Source organism: Meleagris gallopavo, chromosome 8 (genome assembly GCF_000146605.3).
Source record: "Meleagris gallopavo isolate NT-WF06-2002-E0010 breed Aviagen turkey brand Nicholas breeding stock chromosome 8, Turkey_5.1, whole genome shotgun sequence".
NCBI lineage: Eukaryota > Metazoa > Chordata > Aves > Galliformes > Phasianidae > Meleagris > Meleagris gallopavo.
Genome location: NC_015018.2, coordinates 33802519 through 33814584, shown reverse-complemented (window position 1 = coordinate 33814584; position 12066 = coordinate 33802519). Strand labels below are relative to the sequence as shown.

The 12066-nt window shown below is 47.8% G+C and overlaps 1 protein-coding gene across 1 annotated transcript; it reads right to left on the bottom strand.

Annotated features, from left to right (window-relative positions):
• Positions 1-1297: 1297 nt before the first annotated feature.
• PWWP2B (PWWP domain containing 2B) lies at positions 1298-12065 on the bottom strand (the record flags this gene model as incomplete). Its single annotated transcript, XM_003208254.3, has 2 exons — positions 1298-1839; positions 10695-12065. A coding segment is annotated over one exon (1353 nt), but the record flags the coding sequence as incomplete, so codon positions are not given.
• Between the last annotated feature and the right edge of the window lies 1 nt (position 12066).

Here is a 12066-nt window from a genome sequence, read left to right as displayed (position 1 = left end):
GTGAGCAGCAAACATAGAAATCACCTCACATAGCTACCAGCTAACCCTAAGAGGATGCTAGGAAAAAAAAACCAAACAAACAAACAAGAAAAAAACCCAGAAATTACTGAAGACTGATTGATAAAGGCCAAACTGTTTTTTCCCATGAGTGGGGGCACTCAGCATCTTGCCAGCTACACATGCTGCTTTGGAGCTGGGGACAGCAGATGCCCAGGTAAACAACTGCTTCTTAAAGGCTGTACACAAGGTGCAACAACACATTCCTCCTCTATACACTGCTGTCTTTTTTTACATTTATTTCTGGAAAACAGGAAAGTTATTTGTTTGCAGAGGTAGCCAAAATTGCCCTTGGGAGACAGATGTCCTATTTTGGCAATACATTTTAGTTTGCTTGTTTACCACAACCTTTCAACAGTTTTAAGAGAAACACTTTTGACTGAATGCTCTTATCAAGACCGAGCAGAGGGGATTTTCTGGTGTTGGATTTTTCATGTTAAACTTTGTTGTTGTTAGGCAGAAAGAGGAAGTTCGGATCTCTCTTGCTGACGTTCAAAATACCACATTATAACCAGCATAAATCAAGAAAACACAAGCTTCTATGTTTTCCTTTCCACTTGTTCTTTGAATTTGACAACAGTTCATCACAGTATTTGCTGCAACAGATTAAGAAGAAACAGGAAGTAAAATCTGTGCAATGGTTCTTCAGCTAGAAGTTAATCTTCCAGCACACGCAGATGACATTAACCTAGCAGGGGCAACTCTGAACTCTTCTCGGAGCACCAGAAGCAACACATTATCAAATTCCTAGACCTTTTCCAGGGAAAACCTAGACAACTGCAGACCAAAAGAAATTAAGTGATATAGTTTCAAAAGTTTGATTACAGGTCACTTCAGTTTGTAAACCATTTCTCCTGTAGGGTGGATAGGCCGCTTGCTTTCTCTGTTTTTCTTAAAGACTGCCAGTCACTTCTGGTAATGGGTGAGAATGAGGACCTCTTCTATCCAACACATGTGTTTAAGAGGCCTTATATCACAGTCGCTGACTAAAGGTGTGGACACACAAGTTAGCTCACCCTCCAGTTGGTCCACCGGGCTAACAACTCACCTCCACACACGTAGTGCAAGCAGACCAAAGCTGTGCTGCCCACGGCTTCGGGTGACTTCAGTACCCTCACTTAGGACACACAACCATCCAAGTTACCCGCTGACTACTTGTTCATGTACTTGTAAACATCAGTGCTCTCAGCTCTGCAGCAAATCACATTGAAAAGCTTTAACATATGCAATGACAGCCACATTGATACGTGTTGCACATTTTCCAAGTTTTAATAGACACAAAACCGAGTCTGTTGTATTTAAGACACTACAATGATTTCATTCTTCTGTATGTCTTCCTCCAATTACATTTCTCAGAGTACATAATGGAGTAAATGTTTGGTAGCTTTAAAATTAGAAGTGTGTGAAATCTGTAAGTAAAATAAGCAGCAGCATAATTTTTGGGATTTTATCAAGAATAGCTAACTTTTAGGTAATAAATACATTCCACGTTGTGGTTTTTTTGCTGTTCTCCTAGTTCATTGCTGTATGACTTGTCAAATTCTCATCCTAGATTAAGAAATCCTTTTCTTTCCTGCCAGCCTCACACCAGAAGAGCCTCCTAACTCCACGTCCCAGTGACTGTCACCTCTCCCAGATGATGATAAGCAGTGCAAGCTGACAAGGAAACCCGTCCTCCTGTCACGTGCATGGCAACCTCCCGCTTCTCCCGGGGAGCATGTCAGGATGTGTACAGACTTCGTGACATTCTAGGAGAACAGCTGTGCTCTTATCTTCTGTTACCTTGAAGAAAGTGAAAGAAGGAGAGGTTACTGTGAGAGGCACAGACTGAGTGACACTGGCTGTGAGGCACACGCTCCGGACTTTGGCTAAATATAGCCTGGCATTCTGTTGCTTCTAGCTTGCTCAGCACGCAGAAACAGCAGCAACAGCTTTGGAAGAAACCTGCCAAGTTAACAGATCTAAAGGAAGAGTGGGAATTTTCTCCAAGACAGACATGATATGAGTTCCAGAGGTAATAAAAATCTTCAGTCTCTGCCTTAAAGCCTTTTAAGCCCCTGCTCAGGGTGGGGTCCTGTGGGTTAATCTGCCACAAGTTCCTACACAGAGCACCACATAAAGAACATCTGCTCAGTTCTGCCTTTACTTTTCAAAGACAATCTATAAAATAGGATTATTTCCCTCTTGACAGCAAGCCTTACAGAAGCTTTTCCAAGTACCAGCAGCTGCTCAAGTCACCGACTGCTGCCACAGAACACAAATCCTGCTCTAAGTAAAGAGGTGCAGCAGCCCAACCTCCAAAGGCAAGAGCTAGCCCTGCCTCCCCTCGCACGGCCCCGCTCACCATGGGAGCCCCCTTTCTGCTCCTGCTGTTTGTTCCAGGCGAATGCAATGCCACAGCAGTGCTGCAGATCCCTCAGGTCACCCGTGTCTGACTCAGAAGGACAGTGCTACCACCCTCCTGTCAGCCACCCTTGGACAGCTGGATGTGACCAAACACACTGCACCATTTCTGAAGAGTATTTAGGCAACGAGAGTATGTGAGATGCTCTTTTTAAATTCAGAAATGCTAAAGAATACAGTTAGAAATGCTGAAGAAAAGATGAAGATACCAAATGGTAATGAAGTTTGCTTCACACTTGACTTGTGGCCCTTTGGCACTCTCATTAAATATCAGCCACTACAAATGGCAGATCACAGGTTCCCACAGGAACATCTACTGGAGAGCGATGGGCCTGTCACAGGAAAAAAAGACCAAAGAGAACAGTCCAAACCTACAGCTTTCTGTACCTTATCTGCATGCCAGGTGCACTTGCCCTGGTGCTGTGAGTCAGTTTAATGAGTCGAACTTTAAAGGGCACATCAATTTGTCTCCATGTGGAGAAGCCAGAAGAGGAGATGTGAAGCAGTTTAATGAAACTTAGAACAAATGAATTTTTAAAAAATGGCGTAGGGACCTACACCTGCACTTCTCAATTGCAAAAGCATCTCTGCACCATACTTCAAAAGGAATTCAGTTTGAAACAGTTCAAAACAGATCGGTCCTAACATGTGTCCATGCCAAATCAACTGGAGAGGCCAAGTCAAAGCCACAGGACACGCAGGCAAACAGGATTAATGCTAGGAAGCAAAAAATCAAAGACATTTAAAAGCCCCTCATAGTTGACATTTGTGACTTATAAGTACAGAACACAATTAAACCAAGAATGCCAACACCAAACACAGAAAGATGATTACATTTCCACCACAGCTGAAAATGTACCAATACCTCCTCTGTGGGCATGGAACCAAAAGAGATACCAGTTTGCACAGCCTCATCACCCAGAAGGATTGTGAGTATTGCACTCTCAATTAAGACTTCAAAGATGTGATTTAATGCACCATGAACATCAGCCCCAAAAGCTGTATTTCAGAGGGCTGCAATCAGATTCCATGAACTCCTTCAGCTTTCATCAGAATTATCCTGCTCCTAAGAAATTGAGATGTGTCATAACAAAGTCCTATCACCTTGTGTGCATTTTTATTAACTTCCAACGTCTACAGACTTGGTAGAATATCCCTCAAACGTGTTTTGCAAGAAGCTGACTCTTCAGAGACAGATTATAGATGGAGAATATTTTGTCTGAAGAGAAACTCTGCATTCCATTGTTGAGAAGGTAGCAACAAGCCCTCAGGCCAGGCATACACCCTGTGATCTCATGCTAACACTTGGAGGACAGAAGTGTCACAGCAGAAGCACGGTGCCAAGCAGGGTCATGAAGCTCCATGCGCTGGCCCAGCTCAGGAGTCCTGCCTCAACAACCTGCTGCACAGAGCCAACACGCATTTGGCAGCAGCAACACAGTGACTGTCATTCATAGCCCCTCACTTTGCCTCTGGAAACTTCAGAGCTTCTGTTTAAAATAAGCTTCATGACGGGGCAGCACTTATGGGCTGTGTTCAGGACACTGCTGCAGCTTGACACAAGTATGAGTAACAGAGTGACTGATTCAGGACATGGGTATGATCTGCAGTTATGCTAAACTGTACAACAAAAGAAAGCTCTCCTGAAATCAAGAGATTATTCACAATCAAAGAGATGCAGTTTGGGATCAAACAAGGCCTCTCACAACTACAGGCTTAATATCTGCAGCAGAGTGCAAAAAGCTGATTCGTCTCTGATTTAATTCCAATTTGAATTGAGATTATCCTGACTGTGCAGGTGGGGGCCCTGAGCACAGTGTCTCTCTCCATCCCCAGCGCCCAGATCTCGGCCTGCTGCCTCCCCAGAAGCACAGGGTGCAGGGCATGGCCCCGGGGAGCCCACGCTCCACAGGACAGCAGAGCTCCCTGGCCTCATCCTGCTGCAGGAGCCGAGCCCCACAATAGCAGTGCCGGCCCCGGCCCACGGCAGGCCCTGTGCTCACAGCGGGGCAGGCCGCCCAGACATGCTCTGTGGCACTGCTGCTCGGGGCCACGCTCATGGGAGGGCTTGGGCCGAGGACTGGAGGAGGCCAGGCCCCAGAGCTGCAGGCATGCACCCAGCTGCCTTCGAGGGCTCCTTTGGAGAAGCCCAGGAGCAGGGCAGCTCACAACCATCCCACTGCGGCCCTCTGCCCACTGACGCAGGCCAAGAGCTGAAGGAGCGGGAACCCCTCACCTTCTCCACACGCATAGCTCATTTTGGACACAATCAGCAGCAGGCTAATCTGCTACTCAGCCCACACAACTGCTCTCATTCATGTTGACCTGCATCATTTGCATGTTTTTCAATATATAACATCAATTTTTAGGTTCAAAGTCTAAGGCTTTATTTCCAGCAACTCCCTGCCTTTCATGCCTGAGCATTGAACTGGGAAGGACCTCTGCCAGCCCACTGTGTCACCCAGCCTCATGGGCCAAACACCTTCACAAGATATTAACGATGCACGGCTATTGAAGATACCTTAGTCTCCTCTCCTCCAAAAGAACTGGCACCCTTCTCTACACAACGTACTCCCGTTTCCAATTATCTCCTGTTCCTTCATGGCACAAGTCAGTCTTTCTATAGGTGCTCAAAACTTTGCAAACATCTGGCTAACTGCAACAGACAGAGGATGAACTGAGGCAGAAGGACCACCTCTGCAAGGAGTTCACCCACGGCGCTGCCCAGTCACAATCCTTGAGCCTGAGATCCCATCTGCCTACCTCGCCGTGCTCCCTGGGAAAAAGGGAAGCCAACTACAGTGTAACTTTAACAAATGAGTAAATAAATACAGGTTAGGAAAGAGGGCAGAAATTCCACTTCTCAAAGCAGAGCAGGGCTGCAGGAGGCCTCCCAGCCCTCTGCTGCTCCTCAGCTCACCACTTCCACGGCACTCGAAGGTCCCCACCGCACAGGAGAGGATCTTGCTGTCCTCCCAAAGAGAGCTGCTGAGCCCTTCAGTTTACACAAATCTCCTTTGGCAGCTGAAGTTACAGCTCACATAAGCAGATCATTCTTTTCTTGGGCATCTGTGCAGCCTGCATGCAGTTAGAAACAGCACAACATACGGCCAACTGGCATTTCCAAACCGTACACCTAGGGCAGCGGAGGCAAAGGGGCAAAAGGTGGCACAAACTCAGGTCCAGATGTCTGCAAATGCAGCAGCAGTGGTCACAAACGCACAAGCGCTATGAGAAGCAGGGCAATCAGCAGGCTGCCACCAGAGGTGCAGCTGCAGTCCCCAGCACCAGGCACAGAGGTATGCAGTGCAGGCTGCTCCAGACTTGTTCTCCCACTTTGTGTCAGTGTACACAACGCTGACTCCAAGCTGTCTGAAGGAAGACTTTTGAGAGGCAGTAATTAAGCAGGATGCTTGGTTTTAGTTGACTGAACCATCCAGAAACCAGGCCAAGAAAAATCTCGAGCACTCCTCTTCTGGGCTGAAATATTCCACGTGACCAGGTAGGTGTTTTTAGAACTACATCTACCACAGCAATCATCACAGCTTTCTATGCAGTTATATAACCTTTTTGGTGCCACTGGTAGAGCAGAGAGAAGGAGTGAAAGGAAAAAGAAGACTGGTTTATGTTGCTTCATGAACTGCTGGCAAGCAGCACTGGCTGCATGCACATACGGAGCCCTGAACATCTTTGAAGGTGAAGTCATCACCCAACGTTCCAAATTTTACATTAGAGCTTACTATATATAGCAAGCAGGCAATAAGCTTTGATTTCTGCTGTATGTAGTTGCAGGCTGCTTTGTTGACGAATGGCCGAATGGATGGATGCGGAGGGTCTATTAGCTAATAGCAGTACAACTATAATCCTCAAATAGGCAGCTTTTTAACATTTAATGGTATCACAGTGACAGCACGCCTGGGGGCATGGGGGAATAAAGGACATTCCAGGCTGGAAAAGAAAATGGATATACGTACTGTAAGCTTGTTCCATATAGAGACTTATACGAAAGTCTACTAGCATTTTTGTAAAGAACTTTACTATTGAAGAGCTGCCTATGAACAAACTGAGATAAGCTGGCTTTTTAATCACTGCAAAAGATAACAGAAAAGCAATTGTTTAGCTCTAGGAACTTGAAGTTTACGCAACTGCAGGACTAAATATGAAGTCCAAATACGATGTTATCAAAAAAGTGAGCAGAAAGCAAATGCAACAGTGCAAGAGAGCTTCCTGTTCTCGGGAGAGCATCAGCTACGGAGTGCACAGTCAGGCTGCAGTGCCACAGCACGAGGCCTGGCTCCTAGGCACATCCCACAGTGGAGGCTGTTGAGAAATGCATCCCCAGCACCCAGCTGCAGCCTCACCACTCCCCAGAAAGCCTTTCTGACCACACCCCACCTCTGCAGACAAATCCCAGACCTGAACTGGGCTGAGGACAACACAAGAATTCCCATCAGGTCTGTAAAAGCCTCACAGTTATCACTCCAGGCAGAAGGTGCTGAGGTCAGTCTCTTCCACTTCGTATTTCAGCCTCAGTTTCTTCTGGCTTTTATTTTTTTCCCCCAAGCTATAGTCCATAGCTCTGATCACCAAGAGCTCAGCTCTCCACAGTAGCCACTTTGGTACACGAAAGACAAGTTCCCACTGTATTTCTAGCATCGCCAGCTGCTGCCACGGGGCACCTCCTCCCAGGCTGACCAGGCTCCGGGACACCAGCGGTCCTGTTCCCAGCAGCCTCCTGCCCCCAGACTGATGCAGAAGCCCCAGGGCTGCAGGGCCAGACCTGAGCCTGAACCGTCCTCCCACAGAAGGCTGGGGAGCACACAGCCTGCCCCCAGCTGGGACTTCGGAGGGCACTGAAGGGCTTTCCAAAGGACAGACAGAGCCAATGCCCTCCACAGTCCCGGGCACCCACTTTTCCAGGCTCTGCAGTAGGAGCAACCCCAAGTAAGGGCTGGGCCAAGGGTTGGCTCCAACCCCAGGGAACGTGGGACCCGACAGCCAGCAGGGCAGGCCCAGGCCAGTGAGGCCAGCTCATGTGCTGGTGCTGTCACTGCTTTCAGGCACTGCTGTTAACAGTGGCCTTCAGCCTCAGAGCGAGCAGAGCCAGCATCAGCGCTGTGGCACCAGTACAAACTCAGGTGCAAAGCAGGAGCCATCTCTGCAGCGCACACAGTACCAGGCTGGTGGCAGCCCTGCACAGAGGCTACAAAAGCAGAAGCTACAAGGCCTGAGAACATGCTGAGTGTGTGTTTTCTCCTGGCTACACTCTGAACCAAGTGTCTTACAACGTGGCTTTTACGAGCTGCTAGCCTCCCTGCTGTTCTTCCAGAAACCTTGGCTTAATAGACAGTGACAGGGTTTTAATAAAGTACACTCCTTGCAAAAGAATAAGGATAGAAATAATAAACACTCAAAACTGTCATACCAGCTTCTCCAACCAATAAAGGTTGTTTTTTTTTTAAATCCAGTTGCTTGCTGTTTTTTATGCATTCACAAATTACTTGAATGGTTTGTATGTTTTTTCCAGCAGTTCCCCTCCGTGACTTACAGAACAGCACCGTATGTCAGCAGAGATCCACAAAAGAATGTGTCAGCAGCTCCAAAGCTCTGCAGTGCCTGGGACGGTCAGGAGCAAAGTGCAGATGCTGGACGCACCTCCTGAGCACAGCAAGGGGCCCTTGAGCAGCTCCTGGAGAAGTCACAACACAGTGGACTTTTCCAGCTGCAAAGTGCAGTATTACAGCCACATGCCTGCTCCTGGAAACAGCTGTAACTGATCCAAGGCTGTGCTGCCTGTCAAAGACCAGAGCCTTCTGACATTTAATTGTAGCTCAGGTGTCAGTGTGCAAGTCCTAGGACTAAGGAAATGCAAACATGAGAGAAAAGTTAAGTTACAGCATTCAGGAAAGAACAGTCAACTAGCAGCTGGTGAAAACGCTGCAGAGCTACCCTAGGATCACTCAAGGAAAGCAATAAAGTCCTGGCGGAAGAGAACCAGATAGAGGGCAAAGCTCAGAACCAATGAGCTGACATCCAAGTGACGTATCAAAGCCCCAGCACGTGGGTTTGGCAGGGAATCTGAGCAAACATGGCACACGTGGAACACAGGAAGTTGTTTTGTTCTGCTTTTCTCGTTTTCTTCTGAGTAAATGCAGTTGTTTGTCAAATCATCATGCAGGCAGCTCACCTCAGACACAAGTAAGGCAGAAAACCAACCTCAGAAAGCCAGCTGACCACCAACACAACAGCAGTACATGGTAAATGCCTCTATGCATTTGCATGTACGTGGGGAGGCTTGGCCAAAGAACTCGCAGGGAAGGAAGGGTATGGTGTAGCCATGGTCATCGCATCATTTTCTCATTGTTCTCATCATCTTCTCTTTCCCCTCAGTTTACAGACCTGCTCCATCCTCTCTGCTCTGTGCCTACAGAACAGCAGAGCTCACAGTATTATGCAGGCAACAGCATCCACATGGCCCCAGACTGGTTTATCCAGGAGCCGTGGATTCTGGCCATTATTCACCATAAGACACCTTCTGAGCATTAGGGCTATTTATGCTCCAGATCTAGCTAGTAACAAATTTGGGTCCAATCCGAACACTCTCAATATAATAAAGCTTTTAGCCACAATTAAGCAGCAAGATCAAGGCCGAAGCTTAAATGCTGCTGCTGCCATTACATATTCTTTCTTGACTGACTGTCCAGTTGTCCAGAACTGATGGTTGGACTGGATGATCGTGAAGGTCTTTTCCAACCTTGTTGATTCCGTGAACCCTGAGCCCACGAGATGAACATGCCACAATCTCAGTATGCACTCCAACCAGCCTTGTTGAGATAGAATAACTCAATTCAAGCAAGTTCGTCACTCTCCAGCAAATGATGAAGCCCCACAGCAAAGGGTACAAAAGACCTTTTTTGCCCCAGGACTATAGGAGCACTACCCATCACAGTCCCGCTGCATTGCAATTGCTGAGGTATAGAACAGTGAGCAGCCTGCAGCAGGAGCAGCACTCGCTCATGGACACAAACAGTCCTTCTGGCATGAGAAAGAAAACTCGGGGAAAAGCTTACAGAACAACACAATGAACCGGTAAAAATCCACCGCAGGACACTACGTAAGAGGCATCTATTTGACAACAAGATTCTTCCTAATGATAAGTAATGGTTTTCAGATTAGAAACTAATCCATCCCCTTGTTTAATAGTATCACAGATGAAGTCCCACCTAGGAAACTACGACTGGAAGGTTGTGAAACAGTTCTAAATCTTACTCAAGTTGATGGAATTTTGCCCATGGATTTCACTGCGGGCAGTGCAGCAGGCAGCAGCAGTGTTGCACACAGCCATCCCGTTCCCAGTCACAGCACGCCCAGCACTTACAGCTACTGCATCTTCATCAGGGACAAAGTTTTGACTGCTTGGTGTGAGGGGAGACCTACCCACCTCCACACTTGCAACCAGCAGAAGTACAATACAGAGGCATCAAAAAGAATTAGTTCTCATTTTCGTGTTCCCAATTTTACGCCCTCCAAGAGGTTGCAGGTGAAGACCAAAAGAATAGCAGTTGGTGATCCTGACTGGCCTGCAGCAATGCGCCAACGCTGCAACAAGCCAAGCCAGGGGCGCTGTGAAATACGGATCCCCAGCAGCCAGTTTTTAGTAGCATCGTTTTCAATAGTCATAAAGAAACTGCCATCATAAGAAATAAACAGTGCAGGGGTTGCAGGAACTGCAGGGGAAGAAAGGACCTTCAAAAGCATCTAATTCTTGTGGGTAACCGCTTAGTATCAGCTCCTAGGCGTGATAAGTACAACCTCAACTCCAGGAAGAGTCTTAGTGCAGAAAACAGCCTGGGGCCGCTGACCCTTCAGCCTGACAGGATTAGATCTGTCTCAACTGGGTTACCACCAATACTCCCACATCCCAGCTGCAAACGACTCTCCCATCCCACTGCAACTGTATCAGCTCTCTGAGCAAGCACTGCTGGCTTCCTGAAGGGGTCAGCTGCTTTGTGCTCCCCTCTGGGATTTGGGCATCGATCCCATAGTCCTCCCATAGCTGTGGAGCTAACAGCTCTTATCACCTCTGAAATTACCACCACCTACTCACACCCAGGCATTTAAGTCTAAGAACTGCTGAGATCAGTTCTTAAGAAAAGAAATGCAAACAGTGGAATGTTGGTTAAAAAAGACATGGAAGCTTCTCCGAAGGACGCACTGTCCCAGCAAGCACTCACCTGATACTGGTGGCACAGTTATGTTTCAAACTGCGTTAAGAGATCTCTTATTTCTGGAGTCAGATGCTCCACCGCCTTCGCAGCCTCTGTGATAGCTTTCCGATACATCCCCTTCTTCTTGCGATTAAATCTCAGTTTGAAAAATTCAGAGAAAGGAGAAAGTTTTGAAACAGATAAGAATGAAGTCGTTGGAGAACCAAACCACGAAACTTTGGCTTCTCGCCATGAAGGTTCCCCATTTTCCTTCTGGCTAAGGTTTATGTCAAGAACGCGTGCCGGCCACCACGGAAATCCATGAATTTTACCCCAAACAATATCCCCCACTGCTACAGTCCTTCCGTCTTCAGTGACACATTTAGACACGCTTTGGGTATGCAGCCTAACTGTCAAGGGCGGCACAATTTTACGCTCATCTTTTGAAGATGAAGAGACAGATGCATCATCACCAGGTAAAAAGTCACACATTTCTGGTGATGTTACCTCCGAACTAGAAGACTTGGATTCGTCTAGACTGTCATTACTACACACTGACAAACTAGAAGAATCCGCTTTTCTCTTCCGGTAATTCATAAGGAAAGCCAAGTTTTCGTGTCCGTCTTTACCTCGGGGAAACCTTTTAAAGTCATCATCTTCACCCGAACTCCCCGAAGAGATCTCAGCCAAACCTCTGTCTGTCGATTCATTGGTGTAAAACGCACCGGGATTCGTCTCCCTGCTGTTCTGAAGGACGTTTATCTCATCGATAAGTTCTGCCTTATAGATAGAAACGCTCTGGCCGTCGTTGATGCGATGGGGCTTCAGCCGTATCTTTGGAGGCGGGACATCAGCACTGGGATGCACCGGCCGCGTCAGCTTCAGTTTGGGGATGGAAGCGAGCTGGCTGCCCGCTGCCTTGTCCGTGAAGCCCTTGGTTTCTTGACATTGCTCAGCATCTCCGACCTCCTCCCGGTCCTCCTCTCCGTTCTGCAGCAGCCGTTCAGGACAGAATGGTTTCACTGATCCGTGCACCCGGGAAGGGATCTTCACCACCTCGCCTTTCCCTTGCGGCGTGCTGTAGGATATTTTGATAACTGGCGTTCGATGCACCAGCTCCCCGGCAAACTTGTCATCCTCTCTCTTCTCTCTTTTGTTCCTTTTCTCCAGGCACTCAGAGTCGCTGTGTTTTTTCTGTTCCTTGTCCTGAACGCTCAGCTTCCTCCTCGTTTTAGCGTTCTGCCCCGCCGCGTTCTCGTCCTCGGGGTTCAGGGTATTCTTACACTTCTCGCAGAGCACCTGCCTGGGCCGCAGCCTGATGGTGCTCATGATCAGCCGTCCCGGGTCTCTGTTCCGCGACAAACGCCGCCGCGTCCTCTTGATGGCCCGCGGCGGCGGC